General features: G+C 39.6%; 1 protein-coding gene across 23 annotated transcripts in view; it reads left to right on the top strand.

Moving 5' to 3' along the window:
* The window catches only part of RBMS3 (RNA binding motif single stranded interacting protein 3), a 711,765-nt gene that overhangs the window by 352,163 nt on the left and 332,689 nt on the right, over positions 1–26,913 (top strand). For 22 of the 23 annotated variants that reach the window (XM_069007351.1, XM_069007350.1, XM_069007373.1 and 19 more), the window contains one exon: positions 8,642–8,811. In XM_069007351.1, coding sequence (XP_068863452.1) covers positions 8,642–8,811 — 170 coding nt within the window. The remainder of the gene's footprint in view (positions 1–8,641; positions 8,812–26,913) is intronic. The other variant, XM_069007374.1, reaches the window with a different exon arrangement.

Raw genomic sequence — 26,913 nt, forward strand, 5'->3', positions numbered from 1 at the left:
AATTCTGACCCCTGTGGCTGGATTCTTATCCCCACCATATCAGCTTACTCTTGGAAGGCTTTCTAGCTCTCCTGTAAATGCCATTATATACATTGGTCTCACAAGGTTGGTTGTGTCCTCTTCTTCCTCAGTGAGGAATTAGGTATGAACTGTAATGACTTGTGTGGCCAATTTTTTTAAAAGCTGTTTTCTGTCATGAACGTGCTGGATGAGTTTGTGCTGGAAGCAAAAATGTGGTGAGGTTTGTGATGACTCATATCTTCTGTGGGCATCCTCTGGCACCCTGCCTGGGACCAGTGTGTTACTGTAGCTCAAGGGGTCTCAAAGAAAACATGAACTCTGGCTATTGTGAAATGCCTCAAATTCTGTCCTGATGATGCCACGCTGTTGTGGAAAGGAAAAACCATTTCCAAACTCTGTGTTCCGTGGATTCTTTTGGCCACAGGACGGGTGGCACAGCTCATCTTTATATATACTGGGTGGAGGAGGTAGAGCTTCCCCATACACATCTACAAAAGATTGTTGTGGTACCATGGCGAGATGATGAGCCACATTCCTGGGGAGCTCTGCCATCCCTGAATCCTCCATCCCAACAGGGCTTATGTCAACAGTGGCAGATTTCCTGCTTAATTCTTCTGTAAGAAAGATAAACTGAGGAAACTTGGGTTGGATCTTGAAAAACCTTTTTGGTTGGGCTTTCTTTCTGCAAAACGAAAACACATCTGCTTCTGATCTCTGCTTGCCAAATTCTCAAGTGGGGAGGAAAGAGAAGATATCGATGTTTAGTTTTGTTCTGCGCTGTAACTTCAGGTTTATGTGGGTGGCTTTTATTGCAGCCAGGTTCTTGCACCAGTGTTGATGCTGGGGTGTGTGTGGACTGTGTGCAGAAAAGCAATGCAATGCAGCACATGCCTCCTGCATCTCATTTCCAAGATGCTTTTAGTCTGCCACATGTAAACAAATACCCAGAGAGTAAATTTAGTTTCTCAGAACCAAATATGTGTTTGTTCTTGCAAACATTTGGAAAGTTAAGTATCAGCCTCTTAGTCTGCATTTTTATTCTTAACCTTCAAATGGACCGACAGCTCATTGTAACCCTAAAACTGGCTATGTGGAAATGTAAATACAAACAATAATTTCTTCTTGAATTTGTTATTTCCCCTCTGGTTTTTTTTACCACAGAGTTGTTGTATCACAAGCAGTAATTGCTGTTGTATTTTGGTCTGTGCTCTAAAATATTCTTATTAGAGGAATTGCAGTGTTTTATTGTCCAGATTGCCCAGATTTAGTAATTTCAAGATCTAAAGTCTGTTCACATTTAGTCCCAGTACATCAATAAAATATGAATGGATTGGATAATGAAGCAATAACACTAATTTATGTCAAAGGATATAGGCTATTGTTTATGAGTTTGCCAAAGTGCCAAAATACTTTATCTATAGAAAGAATTCTTCTTCTCCCTTGTGGATAAATAAATAATGCCTCAGGAATATTCTGTCTTGGGAGCCTCCTGCCATGAAATAAATGGGAGGAGACAAGGCTGTGAAGGTTATTTTCCACTCTGGAAAATATTTATTTGGTGACACAGCTCTTATTGCTAGTATTTGGCTTTTTAATGCTAGGGACTAAATTTTACCCTCCTGGCTGGATGTAAGAAGTAAGTTCAGAGAAGTTACCACATTTTAGACCAGAGCTACAGGTAGTCTGTGGATAAACAGAAAATTGCTTATGAGGGATGAGTAGCTCTATCTGTGGTATAATAATATGTAGGCAGGAGATGGTGAAGACCTGAAGTTGGCAGCCCAGCAGCATCTATTACATCTATTTAGTGACCAAAACCAAGGCAGGCAGTGATGGCCAGGGTATTCTCCATCTGCAAACAATGCCTCTAATCTCTCTGCCATTCCCCTGTCTTGGACTGGTTTTTGCTGAGGCCCATTCGTCCTCAGGTGAGGTGATCTTCAGACTCTCCTGATGATATGTGCTCTAATCCACTTTATTATTTCTACTTCATCATACTTCAAAATAAGCTGCTTTACACCCGACCACTTTGTTTTTGAAATTTCCTGTTGATAATGGTGGTAGTGCAGACTATTTCAGTCTGTCTTACTGGAAATAGAAGGTACTATGATCAGTGAGAAGATTTTCAGGCTTCTAGTGTATGTCACCCTGCTAACGACTCCTAAACTCTCAGTGCTCTTGAAGATAATCAGAATAGTGAATTGCTGAAGCTTTTTCTTTGCTTGATTGGTTTGTTTTAATTCAGAAAACTGCATAAAATGAGACCTACTTTGCAGGTAATGTCCAATAAAGAACTTCTCCCTCTTCCTGTGGATGCCTTGATTTCTCTGTATTGTCTACCTTTAAACGTTTATAAAATGCTAAAATCTGCGCAGTCATGATTTGGAAGAGAAGTATTTTGGAATGCAGAAAATTGAGCCAAATTGTGCCTGTGCTTGTATTCTATAGATCTCTAATGCTTTGTGACAGGTTCAAGGGAATTTTAAGCCTCAGGAGTATTTAGCCTACTGATTTCAACAGCTTTGTCTGTGAAGCAAAGTTCTCAAAGTATTTTACTGATCCATCAAATCCCAATTATAATCTGATGGTGGAATGACTACTGTGTCTCTTGGAGGACTAGGTTGGGGCTTTTTTAATAATTTCCATTTTCCCCAAGTAATCTTTTTTTTTCCTGTGTGAAACAAAAGGATAAACAAAACACAATTACACCTTTTTCCCATGTACTAAAGATATCGTTTGAAATAAAGCAAGTTCAGTGCATTAAAGAAACAGATCATAATAACACTATGAACACAATTCTAAGTTTGTTTTTAAATTAAAAATTATTATTAATGAGAAAACTAATTTGGTATTTTTGTATTTTAAATTATTTCATTCATTCAATTTAGATACAGAATAGCAAAATCATTGTATGCAGAAATCACTTTTATGTGCAAAAGAATTAGGTTTAGCTCTAGTTATTAACTTAGACTTTAATAATATTTTTCCCATCTTTAACTAATATTGCAATCCTTAGTAGTGTCTTTCATCCAGTAATCACAGAGCATTATATATGCCTTAAGAAGGTAAGGAAGAATCATTACAGATTAGTAAACTGAGATGTAAGGAACTTAAATGACTCGCATGGGGTAGCACAGTGATTTTGCAGTACAGAGAGTGTAACCCGGCAGCTCTGACTCACTGGGCTTCTTGTATCCAGCAAATCACTTTTATAGGCCTTGGAAGGAATTCAGAGAAATCAAAATCCTCTTGAGGTGTGTTCTGGCTTTCTTGATTGAAAGAACTGTGAGGGAACAGACTTTGAACCTTATTATCTGTGTTCATCTTCTGCGTTTACTCACGTTTTCACATGCCATTCCTTTACAAATTGAAAATGTTGCCAAGTGGTGAGTTGGTGCTTCTACAGAAACAGTCTAGGAAGCTTTGTTACTGTGCAGAGGGGTTAGAAAACTCGGGCTCTTTTACATCTGTTTATTTTCTCTTAAATGTCTAGGGAAAGACCTGACTATGTGGGGAAGCATCCAAAAGAAGCTTTGTCTTCCAGGCCCCTATTGGCCAGATGGGAGATAGGCAATAGCCATGTCTGGATTCTGCAAGAGCGGTGAATGCCCTGCAAACTTGGGAAGAAAATTGTAACTCAAGGTCCCCTGACTGCAGCCTTCTAAAATAGATGAGGTGTCTGTGTTGCCCGCTTCAATGTTCATCTTTTATTCACTTCTCTGTTCCACCTGTCTACGGATGAGAAATACAGCTTACCTTCTGGTGCTGTTCCTCACTGAGGAAGCAAACCAAAGGCAGGAGAGTTGCTGTGACACTGATCTAAGTCTTTTTCCTGTATTTTCCTTACTGCTCTGTTTTATCTTCAAATGTGGTGACTGTCTTTTGCTTAATAGGAGATTTTCTGTTCACTCAGCTCCAAAATCCCATCAACAGACTGAAAGTTGGTGGCATGCTCTTATCCTTTTTCTAATTGGCCAGTAAGAACTCTCCAGCTCACAAAAATTACTCCTTTGTACAGTAGCGTGTAGAGAGAACAGTGTTTTCCTAATGTGAGCATTAAAGTGGTATTTGCACAGTTTACTTGTATTTACTTTGTCTTATTTTATTTTTCTCATTTGGGAGTGAAGGGAATTGTGTTGCAACTGGGCACTTAGACCAATCTAGCAGCTGGAAAACACTCCACTCAGAGTGAAATGGATAGTGTGTGTTCACAATTGCTTAAATAACACATCTTTTAATGTAGGACTGTGTGTCGCACTCATTTTTTCATATAAAATATGAACTATGATAGGAAAAGTCAACATATCTGTGTTAATAGGGAATCTTTCCAAGACCTCCCTTTCAAGTGGATAAAAGAGTACAAATCTGGGATAGCCAAAGGTGACTACAAACAAATTGGCTAGTCCATTAGCATAGCTGTCCAGCTGCATCCTAGGCTCTGAGGCCACTCCAAAACCACAAGCCCGACCGCCTCAGAAACCTGCCAAGGAGCCAGCTGCTGCTAATAAAGCAGACTCTACAACTTGGCATCTGGGGCCTGTGATTCCCATCCAAAAGGAATTGTATGTGAAAAATATTTGAAATTTGTCTTTTTAAGTAGTGTTTTGCTTTGGAAGGAAAATACTTTAGTCTAAACTTGCAACTAGTGAAAACCTACCTAAGAGTACTTGGTTGCCATGGAAAAATAAATACTGTACTTTTGTAAGGCGGTTGGATGTTGGAAGGAGGAGCGTTATTCATTTAGTATCCAAGAGGCTTCTGGTTCAGCATTTCTGGGTTATTTGCTTAGAAAGACCAAGGTGTATCTCATTATTCATGCTTAGCAGTGTGCAGTTTCACAGGACACTTTGTCTCAGAGAGTTGAACTGTAGGGTTTAAGCACAAGGGTGCATTCCTGAGAATGGATAAGAATTAGCACATTAATTTCTCACTTTTAAATAATGAAAAAGGAGAAATTTCATTCATTTTTCAAAGATGAAAACAAATCCTATTAGCCATCCATGCTAAATTAATAAGCTGCTTGGAATGATCTACAAACCACTTCATTCCCCACACACTCTCCACTGAATAATGAAGCATGAGAATTGAAAAATGAGTTGGTTGCATTGGTTATGTGAAAAATTAATGGCAAAACCAGCTCAGAATTCCAGCTCTCTATTGAAGTGGAACATTTAGATTTTGCCTATTTTTTTTTTCTAGAGCTGTAGGTCCTGGGCTTGGTTGTGGTGGCAAAACCTCTTTTCCAGATTTCTACAGCTGGTGTCAGGGTGTTTTGAACCAGTCTTGACAGTGCTGCTCCTTCTGGCTCTCGAGGCAGAGAAGTTAAGTGCTTTGCCCCCAGCCATGGAGGGGTCCAACATCAGAACAAGGCACAAATTTCCTGCTGCCAGGTGTCCAGGCGGCTCCCCAGACAGTCCCCCACTTTGGCATTGTCCAGGACCAAGTGGTCCATATCTGGGGTCATCATTAGGTTGCCAGTAATTTCTTTCACTTCAGCTATTACTTGGAGATTACCAAACCAGATCCTTTGCTCATTTAGAGGCAAAGCGCATACTTTTGCCATCAGTCATACACTCAGCAGCTCAGGAAACAAGAATTCAAAGCTTTCTTCTGACCTGAAGCTTTTAGTCTGGCAACCAGCCAGAAGATGTCATCAGCCTCAGTGCAGGCAATTTTGTAATCTTTCTGCAGATGGTATTCTGGGGTATTGGATATGCATGGAAATTACTGTGGGCTGCTGTGGCTGAGATTTATTAGTGAAGAGGGTTTGGAGTGTAGCAGTGTTTGCTGGGCTGAGAAGATCAGCATCCCCCAAAGTGGAGTGTGGCTGCCTCTCTGCCCACCCTTAAAGCATGTCTGAGGACATTGCTGTGAACCCAGGCATCCATGTGTGCCTGTTGTCTGAGCAGTTCTTACTTGATGGAGAACCTGTCATATGGCCTCATTCTCTCTCTGTATACTGGGAACTTTTTTTTTTTTAATAGCTGTGGCCTCAAAATTGGCGTAAATGTAATTCGTGTTCACTTCTACATCCCCTTTCAGCTGGCTGAGAGGGATAAAATGTCTTAAGCTTAAATTAGAATTAGGCCCCCAGTGTTTTCCTCAGTGTGAGGATAAAGATCTTATAATAGAATGAAAATTGCTCTTTGTATTTCAAAGGTAAATTTCCACTTATTTTTTTTCTTTTTCTTGCTTATTAGGTTGGTGTGAGAATAGGACATTTACTCATTATCCCCTGCTAAGACATATATAATAATAACAAGTATTAATTAAAGTACATAGCACTTCACTGGCTTATGGAAAGTTCTTTCATTGCTTTACGTCATTTACGTGCATTCAGTGTGCATGGTAATCTTGGAGGTGTAGGGTAAAGCAGTAAGAATGTAACCTCGACCTCTATTTTGTCTATTTATTTAACCTTATTAATGCTCAGAATGTGCAAGATTACCATGGGTTATTTCCTCGGCTCTTGATATATTAAAGCCAAAAGTGTTATACAGAGTCATACCTGCCTCTTCCATGGCCTTGCAGTGCACAGAGATTTAAATATGCTTTCAGGCATACCTATGTAAATACCTATGTATTTAACACAGGTTGGTGTTGCCTGCAGTGTTATCCAGCTAGGCTGTAGCCATGACATGGAGCTAATTTCCAAGACGTGTCCCGTGTGCTGGGGCTCAGCTGAAGTGGTTGCCTGTGCTGGTACTCAAGGCTGCTGCCTCAGCTCTCTGTTTCTGGGAATGACACTGAAGCTTGAGTGGGTGGGGATTACCCAGTGATAAAATGTGTGTGCAGAGAAATATGATCTGTATGCATTAAGTGCTTTTGATTGTCAGCAAAAGTATCTGTGCAGAGACTTGGGGAAGGGAGCTCATTGCCCTTTCTCTTTTACTGGAGATGAGAATGAATGTCATTACTTGGTAGCATGGTGATCACACTGAAAACCAGTGTTTTTTTCCTTTTAATGGCTCCTACTTGAGTCACATTACAACCAGGTGAGATTGCAGAGGAATTCTGATGTCTTGACACTTGATGCTACGTTCACTCTCTCCTGGTTTAAATGGGAGAAACTGGGAAGAAGGAAGGAGAAGCCTAGGAGGAAAGGCATCGGTGCAAGTGTGGTGTTTCATTTGATTGAAACCTCTGAGCATCACCTGTCACTGATGCTCCCCTTACATTCTTCAATTTTCTTTTTGTTCTTCTAAATAAGGGACTAAATAAAGGGACTTGTTTGAAAGAGTTTAGAGCTACTAATTTAGAAACATCCATCTACCAAGACTGTGATTTAGTGTGTGCATAATTATAAGCACTAAAGTAGAGCCACTGACATTAAAGGGGCAGTTGATTAGCGTGATCAGAATTACTCACAGACTTAAACATTTTCTCTGTTCAAGGCCTAAACACAGAACAAGCATATTAGAAGTTACTAAAGTGTCATTGCTGCTATAATGAAAATTGCAGATGTTTTGCTTTTATTTGTCCATTAGCATAGCATGGTTAACTTAGCATTGGACCAACATTTACCTGCTGTTGTCGCTCCACATAAAGCTAGCAGAATGAGCTGATTGGGCTGTGGAAATGGGATTTTCTCCCTCTCAGCAGGCAATTACATTCCTGAAGCTCTGACTTCAGTTCCCTTGGCTGCCCATCTGGAGCTCGGTCCCAGGATCCTCCAGTTCCTGCAAGTTCTCCTCTAGATCTCAGCTTTTCTGTGTAGGTCACAGTGGTGACAGGATGGCCTCCTACTTCCAACCACTCTTCTGTTCTCCCTGCAAGCACTCTGTGCCATGAGTAAATATTCTGGTGGTAAGAGAGGCAGGGATGGTTGCAGCAAGTGAAATTCCCCATTGTTGCCTCAGATCAGAGATGTTTAGGTAATTTTTCTAGCATGTGGGTGTCTTTTTTCACAGCATGTATTTACCAATGAGTTAGGGGAGAATACTGTTTTTCCCTGTGAGAATGCCTCCCTTCTTAAGCAATATTTCTCATTGGCTGTGTGTGGTTTGTGGTTGTTCAGAAGTGGGTACGATTTTGAGAGCAGAAGGTCTTGGCCTGATCATCTTTTCCAAACCCTGTTTCTCTATTGCAAAAGACATCCGTAATAGCAGAGTGTTTTCAGGCTGCTTTGGAATTTTTTCCTCTTTCAGACTAGCCAACCCTCTGCCACCTGACTGTGCATGCACTGGGTGCTCCTCATATTTAGAAAAGACTAACTAGGCTTCTGGCATCAGCTTCTGTACCTTCGGCTAGATAATATTATTTGTGTTTTAGCGTACTCTTGGAGCAGATTGTGTTTAACTTCTTTTTTTAATGCTAGTTACTCCTTGAGTATCTGTCATTTCAGAGGTTTGTTTTGTGATCTAGGTACTTTAATTCCAAATTAAAGAACATAGTAGAATAATGCATTTCATAGCGATGGCTAAACCCAAAATGTTGGTTGGTCCTGTTTTGCATTTTGAAAGGCATTACTGGCTGGGAGTGGATACAGGCACCACAGAAGTGGGTCAGGGAGGGCAGGACAAGCATAGCATAGTTCTGGAGTTACCTGGGTAAAGCACATGCTTCTGCCATGCTTTTGCCTTTTCCAGTAACAAGCCTTGTTGTTTTGCTCTGTTTCCAGCAGTCCTATGCACCAGCTCCCCACCCCATGGCTCCTCCCAGCCCCAGCACAAACAGCAGCAACAACAGCAGCAACAACAGCAGCGGAGAGCAGTTGAGTAAAACCAACCTGTACATTCGAGGCCTTCCACCCGGCACCACTGACCAGGACCTTATCAAGCTGTGCCAGCCGTAAGTGCCCTTAAAATACTCAGTGTCTTTCTGTAGGAAGATGTCAAAGCTGGCCCTCCTGCTTACACTTGTGTGGCCACAAAAAGGCATCAGAAGCCTCCTGCACTTGAAGGTTGAGTGTTCGTCCTTTAGTTTGAAGGGCTAATTAATGCCTGCTAAAAACCTTCGGGTAATGAGTTTAGGGGAAGAGAGTGGTGAGGGCCTTCACGTTGACTTCTGTTTACTCCAATCTGGTTGATTTCTTGTCTTAAAAGGAGAATTTGCATGGCAGGAAAACCTCCCTAATGACAGATTTTATAGTTATAATGATCTGTGAATCACAACCCAGTGCACAACACAACATGGGTGTTCCTCCCTCAGTCATTTATCACATTTTATGATTGCTGTGTCACACGTTGCTGTGCTCAAAGATTGAGAAGTATGAAACCCACTGAAGGTGGCCTTGTAGCCGTATAATTAACATCTAATTAACTACTGTTCCACTGAAAAATGATGCTGTAGAAAGTGGCACCTTCTACCTCCCTGTTTATCTTGAGAGTCATATTTGCATATTGTACTGATAAAGATTGGTTTTATTGTGTTTTATTCGTGTTGAAACCAAAGAGGCGGCATAAAGGAGCTCTTTGCTCCTCGTGCATCATCAAAAGAGCTACTTCCTAAAACGTTGCACTCTTCTACCCTTCTTCTCTTGACTGAATGTAGTGGGCAATGTGAAATGACAACATGATTGGATTTCCAAAGTCTTGATTATTATTGATGACATGTGGGAGGGAAATAGAGTTTGAGATTCCAGCTAGAGATCACCAGGGTGGAATTTAGCATAACGCATTTTTTTGGTGTTGAAATAAGAATGAGAAATTTGAAAAAGAAAAATCCACTTGTTGTGATGCAGACCTGCAGTACTTTTGCCATAGAATCATCTGTTCCAAAAGACAACATCATCTCTGTATTTTGTCATCAAAAATCAGCCTTTCAAATAGGTATCAATAAATGAAATTTGGTAAAGTAAGGAACAGCCTGGGGCTGATCTACAGACCTGAATCCAAATGAATATTGTTTGGAAGCTTTCAGTAGGAGTAAGAATTTAATGGGGTTTTACCATTTTTTGACATTCCGCCTTTCCTGACTTTGATCAAAAATCCTGAAATGCTTCCCTGAGTACACTTTATGTGGACAGGACTGGCCAGGATTGGAGTTAGCAGTCTTACTGAAGTGATATCTGGATTTGAGTAAAATTATGTGAGCTTGAAACTCTTCCCTGTGACTTTCTGCTATTAAAGCTTCTCTGGGTAGAAGTGACTCACTGTTCACAGGAGAATAGTGTGCTGGTGAGGTTTCATATTTCATGCAAGTTGAAATATGAGTGTACCTGTCTGACACTTGTACAAACTACATTCACTGACACTTCCCACATGTGACAGTCACAGATAATCCCAGTTCAAGGGCCAGATCCTCAGTAGGTATGAATTGATTGTAGTCTGCTGATGTTCAAAAAGCTATTTTGCGATACATCTTCTTGCAGCCTCACCCTTCTGCAGTTCACAGAAACGCTTTCAGCTGATCAGGACTGAACTAACTATTCCTAAAGGAGCCTCACAGCTTTGGTGCTTAGTGCTGCCGTCATGGTGTGAGGCTGTGGTGTGAGCAGTGATACTTGAATCATGAAGTTCAGAGAGTGCGTCCCCTACCCCATGTCTGCGTATGGGAAGTGCACATCAAGTATCTGAGAGCTTCCTTTTAGCACTGTGGCAAAATTTTTAATGTGCTCCACTAAACTTAATCTGATACAAGATTAGAGGGCTTTGTCTTGTTGTCATGGGGTTCCTGTGTGAACAGATGCTCTTTAAGAAAAATGCTGACGTTCATTTTGCTGTTTTTTCTATCCTTTGGCTGAATGTCAGTGAGGAGAAACCAGATAGTTCCTACGACATTTTTTTTCCAGAAAATTAAAAGAATTAATCAAAGCAGAAGAAAAAGACAATGAAGGGAAACCTAAACATTTGAAAATACTAGAATTTGTACTGGCAGCTGTTGCAGTGCATTCCCCTCCCCCCCACCTCCTTTCCAGGCTGCAGTGTGATCTGAGAAATGCTTAAATCTGACTTTTGCTCATACCCTTGTCAGGGATTATTTAAGCAATCTCAGACACTCTTGCTCATGACAGCAGTGTGTAGATTTTAAGTAATATGTTGCAAGATATTGTCTTTATCTTTGCAGGTGATTACACAGTAGAGGTAGATAAAGGTCCAAAGCCCTTATCTCTTCACCTGCCCCCACCCCTGAAAAAACCCTCAAACCCAACCCTCCTCCCGAAAAACCCCACTCAAACCAAGCCCAACAGTCTGCTGCTATATGAACAAGAAGGATTTTTCTGCTCAGAAAAGTTGTCCTATGTAGAGCTCTCTCGTAGCTTACATGGCTGGGGCTTCACCAGGCATTAAAGTCTTCATGTGAACAGGTATTTGCAAATGAGCAGGTGATGCTGGTTCTTAGGTTTCCTGCATAGCCTCATATTAGCATCATATGCTACAAGATGTGAGGGGAAAATCTTAATTCCAATCCATAAACTATTTTATTATTTTGTAGTACAATATTTTTGGAGAGCTGTGTTTAAGGGAGGTATTCACCAAAGCTGGCTTATGTTCAGCACACTGGTTCCCACAGGCTAACTCCCAGTGCCTAAAATGAGCTCTTCTGAACCCATTTCCTCTACTCCAGCATGGGACAAGGCTGCTAGCAGTACAACTATCACTTCTAATGTCTCACATTTGGCAGGCGGAGGAATAATGTACTAACCCCACAGTATTTCTCTTTCAGAAGTACAGGAAATGCTGGAAACACTTAGGGTTATGTACATTATCATATCCCATCCCATTTTCAGGTTTAGACCTATGGGCCACCCTTCAAGTCATGTGTAAAGTTTTTCATTTAATTGCATTTTGCCAGGTGGGTTAAGGAAGAGAAACCCTTTAATCAGAATTGTTTGATAAAGTACGGGGCTGTTTCGGTAAATCCTGCCTGCTTTTCTGTCTTTCTGCTGTGTGTTTTTTGTTGGTGTGCATTGCACACTAAACAGAAAACAGCAGACTGGAGTACCATTGATGCTTGAAGTGCAGAGTCCATTACATCTGATGTGAGACATTTCTGACAAATGTTCCGGCACTATCAAACCTTTTATCAATTTGAGAGTAACCTTGTCACAGTAATCTGTCAAACTGTTCATATAACTAAAGGAAAACAAGTCATCATAGGCTGTACAGTAGCTGAGTAAATGAAAAAAAAAATTGCTACTGGAAGATTTTTCTTTTTGTGTGGTTCTGATCCTCAGTAGTTGGTTTAACATGTGTCCAGCAGAGTTTCATCAAATTCGCTTTTGCAGTAGGGAGCTGTTAGGTTGCACTGTATCTTTTGGGGCTCTATACAATAACTCTGTCAAAAGTTACATCGAAAGAGTAAGAGTGTTAAAGCAAGCAAGAATCTGTTCTTTTGTGTATGTATCATCCTCTGGATTTTCATAGACACTGAGTAAAGCAACTTCCAAAAATGGACCTTGGCCTCTCTTAACCTTTTCTGAGGTTCTTAAAAAAAGAGGCTTTCTACCTATCTGTGATTATACTGATCATCAGAATTTATTAGTCTAAAATTTAAATATTTACATATTTCATAAAGATAATAGTAAGTATCAAATAGTTATAATTTATTTCTTGGAGGTACACAGTCTCTGCTGGTGCAGTGGTATACACCATGATATGTGTATCTTTCCAGTCAAAATATGCTTTTCATCAAAAGGGAAGATAATCAGCCTTAAAATGTAACATTATAGACAGGAAAATTTGCATGGTGTGTCATTGTACAAACAAAATACAAATTATTATCTTTGAAATATTCATAATCTGTCACTTTAATTTTCATGCATTGTCTTATTTTTCACCCAGAAGAATTTCAAGATCCTCTTAAAAACATACACAGATGAATTAGTGCCTTTTTATTACACTAAACATATCCCGTTCTTCCTAACTGCATCCTGGTGAAGATAAGTTGAAGGAACTCTCATGCACAGACTAAACACTTGAGCTTTATGATTTTAAAACATATTTAATTTAAAGAACTCAGTCTGTTTCTCAAGATTTTGTTGTTTCTGTCTGTCCTTACATTTTTGCACTGAAGAAGATTTAGGCCGAAAATATTTTAAAAAATAAAATTAAGCTTTGCAGAAGGGAAAGGAAATTTGGGAAAAGAGATATTTTATATCTCTTTCTTCCCACTTTGAAAAATTGGCTTAAAAACTGCAGCATTTGACTAAACCCCAAGCCTTCTGCATTGCACAGTTAAGACAATGACATGTATTCAAAAGATAATCTCTGTCCATCTTGATTCAGTCAACTTGACTTCTTTGTGTTCCAGGGTAAAATTAAAGGGCTTATTTATTTAATTAAAACAACAACAACAACAGTAAAAATATCTAAACCTAAAGAGAGTAAGTCTGTATGCTGCTCAGGCTAACTCTTGAGGAAGATGAGACAGAATTCTCTGAGGTTTTCCAGGTATGGGTAATCCTTGCTGCGTAATGATTTCCATGAGGGTTGCTTTCTCTAAATAACTTCTAGATTGATACTGTTGAGCAGATTACTCAATGTTTTGGGATTGTTTTGGGTTAGTGGGGTTGGTTGTTTTATTGATTTTGGATTTGTTTTTTTTTTAAATTTCTCTTTTGTCTGAAGGTATCCTGATTGACTCCTTGACAATTCATCAAGTGTGAGATTTTAGCCTCTCATTTAATTTTGAACGTCCTTGGTTTTGTCTTGTGGAATGTCTGAATAAATATTCAGGCTGTTTAGATTACTGTTTAGATTCTACTAAAGGGCTAGTCCCAAGGCTAATGTAACTGAGGTTATCAATTGAAAAGTCACACATTAATTTACTTAAATTCTAGACTGTTTTTGAAATGAACTATGTGCGTTCCTTTTGCCCTCACTGAAAAAGGCCGAGTTCATTGAGGTTTCAGAAGGGTTCAAGGTGCCTTTCAGGATAGGTTGTCTTGTTAATAGTTGCAACAAGTACAACATTTCCATTAGACCAAGCCTTATAGCAAGTCAGGATGGTCATTCCTGCCATCTGTTAAGGCAGTAAGAGTTATACATTCCTGACTATTTTCATTTTCCTTTTATTTTGTTTAAATAACAAGACCTTATTATATGAAAACTGATGAAATGAAGGTGTGGGAAAAGTAAATTCTCTTCCTTTCCTGCTTCTTACTGCATTAAAAAGTTAATTAAAAATAATTACTGTGAACTATATATAAAATAAAGGCTAACCAAAATACAATTGCTGTAGTGAACTCATAGCCAAAAAGACCAAAAGAATCTCTGCAGTAAATCTGTTGTTCCACAATGAAGTCAGACAAAGTTTGCACCCAGTGTAAACTGATGTTCTCATCCTGACCATGGTGAAAACAGAGAGAGAGACTTAGACTTACAGAGTATTAGGCTGTGTCTGCTCCTCAATTTTTAAGAAATAGTCTTTGGAGTGGTGAAGGCATTTACTGCATTCTGTAGCATTCTGTATGTTAAAGCAACGTGCACTCTGTCTTCCATATTAATTCAAGCAGAACCACAGCCTACATCTCTCCTGTAATTAATATCAGCTGACACCATTGCTCTGTGATGTAGCAGAGACTGAGAGGGCATGAAGGTGAGAGCACTCATTCAATGGGATTAGCTCATATAGAAACCATGTGGCATCACAGGGAATAGTTCCTGCTTAAAATCTTGGTAGATATTTTGGTTCAGTGTATCCTGGTAATATGAGAACTGGGAATGGTTATGAAATCTGCTGGAGAGATCAGTCTTCATGGGAACTAAAGAAATGCCCACACCTGACGGGAGAAAAAAACCAAAATTCCCCCTCTTCCCTCCCCTTCCCTCTTTGTTACTCCAAGTAAAATCAGGAAAGCAAAGTCCCAAGAAGGGTGTACTGCTGGACCAAGCACAGCAGAGTTACCCTGCTGGACTATTGTGCTGATAGAAAGCAAGGGGGGAGCTACATGAGTATATTCCTCTCATTTGTTAATGTTTGTGTCTCCAGACCAGAGAAAAACGCACTGATGGGTTAGAGTGGAGAAATCTGTATTCTTCTCAAATTCTTTATGTCATGGGCTTTTCCTAAAAGTTTATTAAGAGGGGTGGGAAAGGGGAAAGAAGGTTAATTCTTTTAAGTCAAAATGCTTTTGCTCAGGAGCCAAATGGTGAATGATAAGGATGAATAAAGTAGGCATTAAAGCAGAGAAACCTGATGCTGTTAATTCTTGCATTGAAGAATTGTCTTCATTGTATGGTGCTTATTAATGCTATGAGAAACATTGTGGGGTTACTCTCTAGGTCTGAAATCATACAAGGCAGTGACCTTGAACAAGGATGAACATTATTTCCTTGAACAACATCTTGGTTTCTGAGATCAGTTGCTTTGCAGTTTTGCTGTCAGTTATATGAATATTATATCTTTGCAGTGTGTAAATATGGGCATGGAGGTGTACAGGGTTTTTCTCCTTTACCTGATATCGTTGAAAAATTATTTGTACGTTCATGCCCACTGAAATAATCCCCAAACATCTTCCATTGTTAGAAACAAACATTAAAGCTGCCTCAGTAGGCAAGGAAATCCTCTTCTTAGCTTGCTTCTTTCATCAGGGAAAACAAAACTTTAGGTCAGCAAATGCCCACAGTACTACAGAGAGCTCCATCTGGGATGTGAACGTTCCCATTGTCAGGAAGAAAGGCAGCAAAATAATCTGCGTAGAGTAATAAATGAGCACCTGCACTCTCCTCTGTTTTGAATGTGCCTGTCTTTTCACTGGAGTGTGACAGAGTGTCAGTGAGAGTTTCTCATCTCATTTCAAGTTGGATGAACCTGATTTAATGGAAGATATGGGAGGAGGCAGCATTTTCAGACACTGCTGCTGAAAATATTTCTTCTGATGAATTTTAATTAAAGTCCTTGTGGAATAAGAAAGAAAGAAAAAGAAAAAAAAAAACCACAACTAAAAAGAGAACTCAGAAATATTGAGTCTTCTGTGTAGCAGTGTGAAGGACATGACCACAACAGCCACTTGTTTTGCTTGCAATGTGGGAGGGGTGTCGAGATAGGAGGGCAGCAAACTTAAGAGCTTCTTCTGACCTGTTCTGAGATGTATGTGTTCCCACTCTTTCCTTGTCCTCTTTCTTTTTCCACTTTTCCAAAATATTTTTCTGGAGCCAGTCAACCACAGCATCGCCATCCATTCATGAGGCTACTGATGTAGCCATTTGAAAGTGCTCATGGCCAGAAACTGTCCAAAGGGAAGACAGGCTCTCCACCATATAAGTCTTTGGGACAGGTCTGTTTTGCAAATGTGGATGTTGCTCTGTGAAAGGGCTTTCATAACTATGGATCTCTCGACAGTCTGAATTTTCCAGGCCCTCAAGGTGTCTTGTAAAATTCTCATGCTTGGTTTCTGCTTTCCAGTAAGGGGGCTGGTTTATATGCTATTGGTTTGATAAGAGTTGCTTCACTGCCAACCTTTAAGTCATAGTGGTGTTTTGTTGGGGTTTTTTAGTGAAAGTTCTGGTTATCTTTATTTCTTCTGTTTTGAAGCTCATCCATGTGTTTTAGATTTGTCGGCATTTTTGGTGTTTGTTCTCCTAAATTCCATGGTGTCAGGTTCAGTGTGTCTTTCTGATCTCATATCCTTTGAGAATTGATGGCAGCAGTGGGAGAGCAGAGCCAGTTGCTGTCTTACATGTGCAGAGAGTGGAGACGGAAGTTCTGTGACTGGCATGTGGTTTATACTCCTTAGGAGTCACCAGCTTTTGAGGGGAGAGGGAGACACGCTGTTCATGTTCTGACATTTGTGTAGCAGAAATGTTTCTGTAACCTTTCTCTTGAAGGTATGACGCAGATTATGTTCTGCTCTGTTTGAGAAATACATTGTCCTAAAGCTTTGCTGAAAGGAAACAATACCAGCTACGCTTAACAACCCCCTCCCCAAACCAAGAATAACCTGGGCTCTGCTTCCAGCTAATGGCAAAAACCTTAGTGCATGCCTGCAATTTCTATGCAAGAGGAAGTGGCAGGCCAACTTTGGTGGCAAAGCTATTGAATATTATCAGCACGAAAACAAAAATGTCATTGTGTTCAGCTGCTAGACTTTCTCATACCATTCCAAACAAGCATCGACAAGAGCTCTGTGCTATGCAGCATGCAATGTCCTTCATTCCAAGTATTTGGTAACTTCCCAGAATTATTTGTGTGACAAGTGTTGCTACTAGGTTTCTGTTAAAAACTGCAAAGGCTTTAATTTTTTTTAAAGATGTTCACCAGAGAAGGAATTTCTTAGAATTGTTGCATCTACGTCAGAGGTTTTTATATTTGCCTTGTTTTAAACACAGACAGGAAAGATGGAATGTTTTCAGCCTAATTTTTAAAAGATGTTGATCTGATGGAGATCTAAAAAGGTTTTCTCTATCTTGGGCATGTATTTTCTGTGTCCCCATCATGAGCCCTAGGGAAGGTGGAGACCTCTGGATTCTGGTTCTCTTGGACGGTACCTAGCCACAGCTCTGGGGGCAACCCTAAATAAAACAATGAACACAAATAGCAATGTGGAATTATAGGACCTAGTCTGAAATAAGATTTCTGCCAACAGACACCCAAACCTATGGAAGCACAGCAGTCTCTTCAAATAGCAGTTATTGCAGGATCACAGGCATGCTATTGTTTCAGTGTTACACAGGTAATAAGTGAAGCATTTATGGCTATTACTGCCTGGTGATCTCATAAAAAAAAAGAAAACAGACATGCTTTCCTTACTTCAGCTTCCCAGCATTTCCCTATTCTTCTGGGGTTATAATCCAATTATGAACCTTCAATTATTTTCTGTAATTCATTGATTCAAGAAGAACATTAACTTTTAAACTTCTTTATAGTAGGAAACTAATAATTAAAAGGGATAAAATTATTCACAAAGTCACAGAATTTAAGATCCAGAAGAGACCAAGGGACAGTCTACCGTAATTTTCTGGTTGATTCAGATCTTTAAATTTCCCTTATTTTCTTTTGGACTAAACATAGGAATTTATTTTGATGTAAAGACTGTGTTCCAGAAAAGCACCCACTCTAACTGAAGATGTGAAAACACCAGCAAACCTACCATTGTTGCTAAGAGCTTGTTCCTGCCCATCTCTAAACCTCTAAGGTTTTGATTACCTTTAATTGTAAATCATGTGTCTGTCCATCCTCAGCTGTGAGCAACAAAACCCCATAGAATGAGAAAACTGCAGCACCCTCAAACCTTTATTTTTAAAAGTAAGGAATTTGGATCTAAGCCATACCTAACAATTTCTCTACTCACCTTTAATGTATCTTGTCTTCTCTGCTTTACTTAAATCAATACCAAATTTAGAATTGCCAATTAAATGGATTATGACTAGGAAGTTTTTTTGATTACAAGAATTTAACACAAATATTTCAATATAAAATTTATTAAGTGCCTTACTAACAAATGAAGTGCCTTATAACAAATGAATTCCTATCACATATATGAACATACAGCCAGTTCAAGGACCTGAAGGATTCATATAGGACAATCTCTTGACTCAGAATAAAATGAACTCAAGGCAAGTGCTTCTAGATGGAAAGGAAAACTGATGCCTGTGGTTGAACAGAATGGAAAATTCCAAGTCATTGGGGGTTTAAGTGAAAGCAGGGCACTATACTCATGCCATGATTTTGGTCCCTGCTTAACAGAACTGGACTACAGACATAACTGTTAGCAGGTCATATAGATGTGGGAGACAGGTTGTAATGACACAGCTGTTAAATGCTATTAGCACTTTCAGGAACTGCAGTTGTTCCATCTCTGTTTTCACTGAGTGGTAAGAAAAAACTGTCTCTGATTTGGAATTGTTGGTTCTTACTAGATTCCTGTGTTTGTTGGTTCTTACTGAACTTAGATAGAGAGAAACAAGAATTCCTCTCAATCACAAGACCACATTTCTTGCCCCTCCTGTGTCCCTGCCATGCTGTTCCCATGGTCCATTGAGGACATGGGGCTGCTGTTAGTTCAGTGCTAGCAGCTGAATCTCCCACTGCTTCTGGTCTTGTATAGCTCTATAGGCAGCATACAGGCATTTTGTGGTGGATTAGAGTGGCAGGAAGTGTAACTACAGCTCATTGCAACTGCTTGGATGATGTTGTCTGTCAGTACAGTTCAGTGTGTAGTGAGCCAGCTATGTGGAACAGATGTGAACTCCTCATTCTTCCTCATTCTTTTTTCCATTGCTCCTCATCCCCCCCTTCTCTAATGCACTCCTCCTCTAAAGCGGGATGTGTCTGCAGAGTAGTCAGGCTCATAATGTCCTTAGTAGGTGCTGGTTAGCAGTGCAAGGGTATTGATGAGAAACTCAAGTTAAATCTCCCTTTGGAGGCTGCCGTGGAGTTTTTACAACTCACGTACATGTGGCATTTTAATCTCTCCACAAAGACTTCTGAGAGGGATTTTTAAAGCACGGTGCCACTAGTTAGTAGCTGTCACCAGTGTGTGAGGCATGCTCTCAGTGGAGAGTTTAGCAGCCCTCTGTTGCACCTGGAGCCAAAAGGTCGCCAAGGAAATACACGTCTATCTTTTCAAGCTGCCAAGTCACGGCAGCATCATGTAGGACTCGGGATGTTGAGCCTGTGAGAGAGATCTCTGCATCTCAGCAGAGTTACAGACCTGGGGACCTTTTTTGGCTGGGGGATATGCTGCAGCAGGCTGTCTGGTGGGGACGTCGAGGCAAATTGGACATGCTGAGGGCTCGTGGGATTTAGGCTGTGTGCCAGCAGTAAAGTGCTTGTCCCCTCCTAACGAGGTAGCCCTCTAGTCCTGCTATCAGGAGGGCTGCAGCTGCTCTGCTTAATGGTATTTAGTAACAGTACAAGCAGCAAAGTGTGCTCTCCTGTTACAAAGAAATCCACTAATGCTGGCATCAGGAGTGGCGGGTAATACAATCACACCCACAAAAATGATATTAACCTAACATTAAAGAGCTGTGTAGACCAGCAAAAGACAGGAAATTACGGAGTTCAGGCTTGAAACTTTATCCCTAACTCACTCATACGGTGTTGAGGCATTTGGAAATTTCCACAGATCATGTGATTTTATGAGACCTACAGTGGGGTGGATTGTCCTATTTGTATGCAGAGGATTTCCTTGGTTAATATCAGCCAGCGCTTGCGAGAGTTATATAAAGAAATCACGGTACAATGTACAAAGCGTAGCTGGACAATGTGAGATTTAAATATGAATTTCTTGGTTTGAGCAGTTTCCCCAACCCAGCTTTTCTGAAGTGCTGCATCAGGCATTCACTGTGTTGACACTTTTCATTAAGACCCTCTTCCAGTTTCAGAACTAATTTTTAGAGTTGGGGTTTTTTTCTGATCAACAGTCACTAAAAGGTTTTCTTTTGTTTAAATTTTACCTTTTGATTTAAAGACACTGCTCCTGTTTATTTAATGTAAACTCACTGGAACTAAGCTGAATACTAAACAAAACCCACTAAAGGCAACTCTATATCCATCTTCAGGATTTATTAATATTTTTCCCTATTTTTGGTCCTGCTGAAACTAGTAATGTAGCTTGTGGCTTCTAGCCCTCCATTGTACCTCCTGTAGCAGGAGGGACAAGGGGAAGTTCTTGCAAGAACCCCATGGGTCAATGAGGAGACAAGGAGTCAATTTAGAGTCTATCCACAAGATGTTTCTAAAGAAAACTTAAGCTGTTTTGTGAGTACAGTCATTTTGTTTTACCCATTGGCGTCAGAGACACTAAGAGTTAAGGGGAAAATTGTCTGTCACTTCAAGGATGGGAATTCACTGCAGTCAGATGTAAGGCTGCAGATCTCCCAGGGATGGTGAAGCCAGCAGGTACAATACTTGCAGAGCAGCTAAAATGGCAAGAAGTGCAGCACCCAGGTATTTTCTCACATCTTCAAGCAGGTCGTGCAATCTGTGCTGAAATTCATTCTGTCCTTGGACAGCCTTATGCCAGTACCCAAGGAAAACCTATATGAGCCCAAGTAACATCTGATTAGGGTTTGTTCCCATGTGGGGGAGGAAGGGAACTACCTCCTCTGGGAGAGAGGAAACTACATAATGGTTGTTACCTGGGAGAGATTAAAAAAAATTCAATCTAGTGCAGTTGAAGTAAAGAGTGACAGAAACCAGCAAGAATCATTTTATTCTTGTAATAGCTCATTTGGGGATTTTGTATGGTGTTTTCTGGGGATGATGAACTCTTGGTACGGTTCAGCTCCGAGGCTGTTACGATTTTTCCCTGTGTGCTTTCTGTGCTAAGGAGCTGGGGAGGAGTGCCACTGTGTCTGTCTGTCTCTGTGGTGAACAGGATGGTCATTAATGACCATGCATAGAACAGTAGGATGGCTGTATCCTAGGGGAAATCAATTTTCTGCAGAGAGCCAGGCTTGTAAAGAGTAGAAAATTTCCACTGAAAGGGGGAGGAGGGGAAAGGGAGACGAAATTGGCAGAGCAGGGATTAAAAAGTACAAAGGCTTCAAAAGTAAGGGAAGACTCAAAAGGCTTTCTGTTCAAGGTGGCTTTTTTTTCCCCTGTCAAAACCGAGCAGGTCTTGAACATACTAATCTTAGAGGTGGGAGAGAAAACAGCCTTTGGGAGAAGGTCGGGATTGTGGGACCATGAGGAGGTTGGGGAGAACACTTCCAGGGGTTTAAACAATTGGTGATTCTTTCTTCTTTTTTGAAGTGCATTTTTCTTTTAGATGGAGAACAAATATGCAGAACTGAGTCAGTACTGTGCATTTCATTTCCTGAAGGAACCTCTGTTGCAGATGCTGCTAGGTTTTAGAGCCATGCAGTGAAACCTGGGACCAGGTAAAAGCCAGCTGAAGTAGCTCCATGCTCTCCTGCAAAACTGGCATGACTGTGGTGTGGATGGGTCCTTGTGTTCCTCACCATGTGCAGGTGCAGTTTGGAATTCAGACTAGGGCCTGAATTTTTCTGCCATTGTCCACTCTTACGCTTTTGTGTCTCTTCTCTGAATCAGTTTCGCTGCAACATTGAGTGTCTCTCTTAACTTTGGGTGGCCCTGTGGCTATGAAAATTCTCCCAACACTCTAATAGTTTGCTTCACTCTCACTTCTGTAAATTTCCTTCTAATCCAACCTTGATCTTCCCTTTGCAGAGCTGGGGAAAGTTTTATCAAGCTGTTACGAGAGTAAAATGACAGTGTCCTAGGGAAAAAAAAAGCTATTTCACAGGGGAGATAAGGGCACTAAGCTGTAACTGGTGTTAAATATCATCATTCAGATAACAGCATTAGTAAGAGTATATTTGCTTAGACTTTTTAAACTATGTTTGTATGTTTGTGTGTCTTAAAAATGTAAGCAGACGTAAATCTTCGCATTTCAAACAAGAGGATGATTCTTTTCTGACTCTGCTCAATATTAAAGGCTAAACCAGAGATAAGATAACATACCATAAACATGGAAGCTTGAACAAAGAAACTGTTGTCCTGGGAATGTGGGAATCAAAAAGAAACTGAAGTCTGAACATAGGAAATTGTGTTACAAAATGGAATGTTGCATGTAGAGTAGCATTTATTGGCTCTTGAAAATGCAAAACAGTGCAAATCCACAGGTTTGTCTCTTGATCCTTGTGTTTTCTGGAGCAAGCCCAAGTAAAGTGAAGGGCAAAGGCATATGGGAAATGAGTAGCTAGAGCAGACCCTTTCTTTTGCCTTGGCTTCTTATTCAAGATGTTGGTCTTTTGAGAACTTCCTTTCTTGAACAGCAGAAAGGAAAAGGGTCAGAAACTCCCCAGGTCTGAGTAAGTGGGAGGAAAGGGTGCAAATGCTGTTGATGAATAAGATGTTTCAGGAAATGTGTAAATATATGGTCTGATACTGCAAGTGCTAGGTTGATGAAAGCTGGCCATTGGGTGCATTCAGGACTGTCCAGGATATGAATTCAGTTGTTCATAGTTGTAACTATTTGTAGAATATTTGCCAGTTTCTTGTAAAATGTATCTTTGACTCCATGAAGAATGACTGTGACCTTTTTACTTAGGTTTTGTGCTTTCACTGCTTCTGATGGGATGTTCAAAAAGCAGGCAGCTTGCTGCTGTAGGTGATAACTTTAAATTTTGTGTTACTAATTTTTAAACCCAGTACCTTTGACAGATTATATTTGGCAGATTATATAGGATGGAATATAATTTGTCTGTATAGGATATACTTCTTATTTGCATATGTGATAGCCGTAAGTGAGGCTTGTCAGCAGTGGGGTTTTGATCTACCTTTAAATCCAGCTCTTTTTATAAAGTGGGGAGTAGATCACAGGCTGGATTTTTTCCTTGCTATAATTTTTTTTTTTCCTTGGGATTGTTTTCTGGGACCCAAACCATGCAACTGTCAAGCAGTGTTTTTTACCCTAGCTGAGGTTGTTCACTAATATTTGATGAAGATGTAGCCCTTGGTGTTGCCATGCCTCAGATTTTTATTGCAAGGTTCACAGTGTTTGTTTCTTAAACCCTTAGTTCCTTAGGTATGTGATAAGGTAGAGAACTCAGCTTTCAATTCTTATAAAAAAGTAGGTTTCTTTCCCCCATGGCTCTAAAGAGAAGCGTGAAAATACAGCCTGAGTCTATCACAAAAGCTTGAAATATATAAGCAAAAGAAAAGGACATCTCATATTTATTTGTAATTTTTTAATGCAAAAATTGATTTCATAACCTTTTCTTGTGCATTAAAGAGCAATTGACAGTGCTATGCTCCTTGACCAGTTTCAGGGAGATGTGGATTGATTCCAGTGAATCACAGTTCTCTCTCTCTCAAAGTATGCCCAATACTCAGAATGAGGTCTCAGATTTTCCATGTGTATCTTTATATGGTTTGAGGATTGAATCTTATTTAATTAGTTTATTTGAAGATGCCTGAAGCCAGTAATATACAAAAGTCTTTTCTTGAGGGCTCCCAAGCAACTGAAGCTAATTTGCTTCCAAATTCAGCATTACTGGTCAGATTTCAAAATGGGCTCACTGTGTTTTTTTTTCAGTGAGTCTTTTGTTCCTGGGGTAAAATTTTTCAGCAGAAACATAAAATATTTAAATTCTTGTGCCTTTCCGTAGATCTGCCCATGGATATTTCAGAAAGGATGGGCTACAATGCATCTCTTCATTGCTTTCCATCTAGGGTTCTGCCTAGCAGGATCAACCAAGTGTCCTTTTAAGGACAGAAGACTGTATGGATATAAAGAGTTTATTTCTTTAGTGAATCCCATGGCTTGTCTCATCCCTTCCTGGTCCTTGTTGGTTGTTTTTGGGTACAAAGTGAGCCACAGCAGAGCACAGCAATTGCCAGTGTTGGCTTTTCTTCTGTGGAAGACTCCTGGCCAAGGTGTCCAGTAAGAGCAGCTGGCACAAAGACTGAGATTTTGTTTAACTAAAATTTTGTTTTTCTTAGGCTCGGAAGTACTGACTGATGAGCAGAGAGCTACAGGATGTGCTAGTTATGCTGCACAACCTGCCCCTTGATGTTTTCTCAAAGTAGAACTTCGACGCTTAAAAGACATGAGGCAATTGCTCCATCAGTGTAAATTAGGGCAGCCCTTGGACCCAGCAGAAGGGTACCACATTTCTGGAAAGCAGGAGTCTTATCCAAAGTGCAGTTTTTAATAAGGTTTGCCGCTCCGAAGATATTTATCCACCTGACATAGTGAGGCTAATATGTTCAAATACGTCCATCTGTCTTTGGATAATAAAGAGTGAAGAATTATTTATACAATAGACAAAGACTCTGAACTAAATATATTTTTAAACCTGTAAATGTGTTTTTGTATCAGGTGACTCTTCACTTAATGCTGCATTCACTTGCAAGTTTTTAGTGGATTTGAAAACCCAAAAAAAAATATTACATGGTTCATAAATTGTGTGTCTATATTACACGTGGGGCAGCTTCCCCTAGTTTGAATTTAATTGTTGACACGACTATCACTCAAAGGAAGGTTTTGGTGAATACCTGGGAGCTGTGGTGAGTTACCAGCCAGAGCAGATTTGTCTTCTTAAAACTAATTACTATGGTTGTTATAGGCCTTGCACTGAGGAAAGCAAAGCCCTGGCTGACTGGGGACATGCACTTGTATGTCCTGTGTACATCTGTTTGCTGTGTTTCAAGGCTGTAGGGAGGACTTTCCACACCAAACAAGCACATTAATTTATGAGCCTACAAACACAATTTAACCTTGAGAAACGTGGTTCATCCTGTTTAAGTTCAACATGCCTGAAATTGTGCACGTGCATGAGCATTTAAACATATCGTGAAGAAATAGCTTATCGAATCTGTCGTCACACACCCTCCTGAGCTGTCTTAATATTAGAGTTGTATAAATAAATGGACTAAAAATCTTTGCTTTTATAAATACACTTGATGGAATTAAAATTCAAAGGAACTCAAACCCAGAAGTATTCTGTCCCAGTTCTGGGTAAGCAGTGTGAACTTTTCCAAATCCAAGTGCTTGTTGTTTTTTCCTGAAAATTTCAGGCAGAAAAAAATATGCTTCTCTGTGCCATTTTTGTCAAAGTTTGGCCTTTGGAAAATGAATACAACTGTGACATTCCAGCCCTGGAAATAAAAGGATTAAAATAAATATATTGAAGAAAAAGAATAATTTCTAGGATGTAGTTTCTGAATTATGTATTTTGCAATGTAAAAATCTGAAGAAACAGTTCCTCTCAAAACTGTATTGTTTCTAAAGAGAACCTGAGTACCTGGATTTTTCTAACTTGTAAATAATGAAATGGGAGCTCTGTGAACTTAAGAAGTCTCACTCACACATTTGACTCAAGTGGCCTCTGTGTGAACCCTATAAAATACTTTAGCTTTAAATTATCAGTTTGAGTTCACAGTCCCTGGTGGTAGCTGGAGTTCTTGCTTTTATCTGTAATTCCTCTTCTTTTTCTTGTCTATTCTTAGAGAGGAACCACCTGATTGAGGCATGTATATAGATATACATATATTTTACAATATGTTGCAGTCATTGAATTCCTTTAAGAGTAAATTGTTTTAGTGAAATGTCAGAAAATCTTCACAAACTGAATGCTCAGAGTTCCCCTGAATAATGAGGCTATTGTTAAATGATTGAACACTTCAGAGATTAATATCACGGTATGCTGGCATGCTGGTTCATACCAACTGTAATTCAACAATGAATCTTCCGTAAGTAAGCAAGACTGTGAATGAGAAATCGGATACAAGACAGCACAGCATGCTAGAACATACAAAGTAAATAAATTCTACTTGTTGGAATGATATGTTGGGGGGAGGGGTATGTTCACGATATCTAAAATAATTGAATTGTTGGATAGAGGAAATTCTTCAAGTTTGAAGAACTGCTTCCTTTTTTATTTCCAATGCCTATGAGCAATGACTTTATAGTAGAAAAGGTTTGGACTTTTTATAAATCCACTGCACTTTGAAAATTACTGTAGGCCTGGCATTATCATTTGTGACAGGTTACAGTAAGTCACATCTCATTCTGCGAAGGGTTTCAGATTCCTAAACAGTCTTCCCAACAGTGCCTCCTATCATACAGAAAATTTAGAGGCACTGCTATGTGTCTGCAAACAAAAGTTGCATTTTATTTTTTAAGACATCTGAATTCTTGAAAATATGGAATAATTAGTAATTGAAGATTTAATGATGGCCCAGAAAAAGAACTGAACTGTACTGCATGAAATCATAGTTATTAATTTGTGCATGAATTTCGTTTTCCATACTTAATTTAGCAACTGTAGAATATTTTGCTAATTAATTATTAACACTGGTTATTTGTCATAGCAGAACTGTGAGGGAAAAACATAGCTTTCTATCAAAGTAAAAACATAAATGTCATAATTTTAATATGATATACAATAATGTAATCAATTTTTAAATAGTCTTAAATAGCTTCAATATTTAAATATATGGATTTAATATGAATATAATACATAGCACTAATTAAGAATAAACAGCATTTAGAATAGAAACTGCAGCTAATAGCCAAGTGTCTTACTTGCAACA

The sequence above is a fragment of the Aphelocoma coerulescens genome, chromosome 2 (assembly GCF_041296385.1).
Source record: "Aphelocoma coerulescens isolate FSJ_1873_10779 chromosome 2, UR_Acoe_1.0, whole genome shotgun sequence".
In the NCBI taxonomy this organism is placed as follows: Eukaryota; Metazoa; Chordata; class Aves; order Passeriformes; family Corvidae; genus Aphelocoma; species Aphelocoma coerulescens.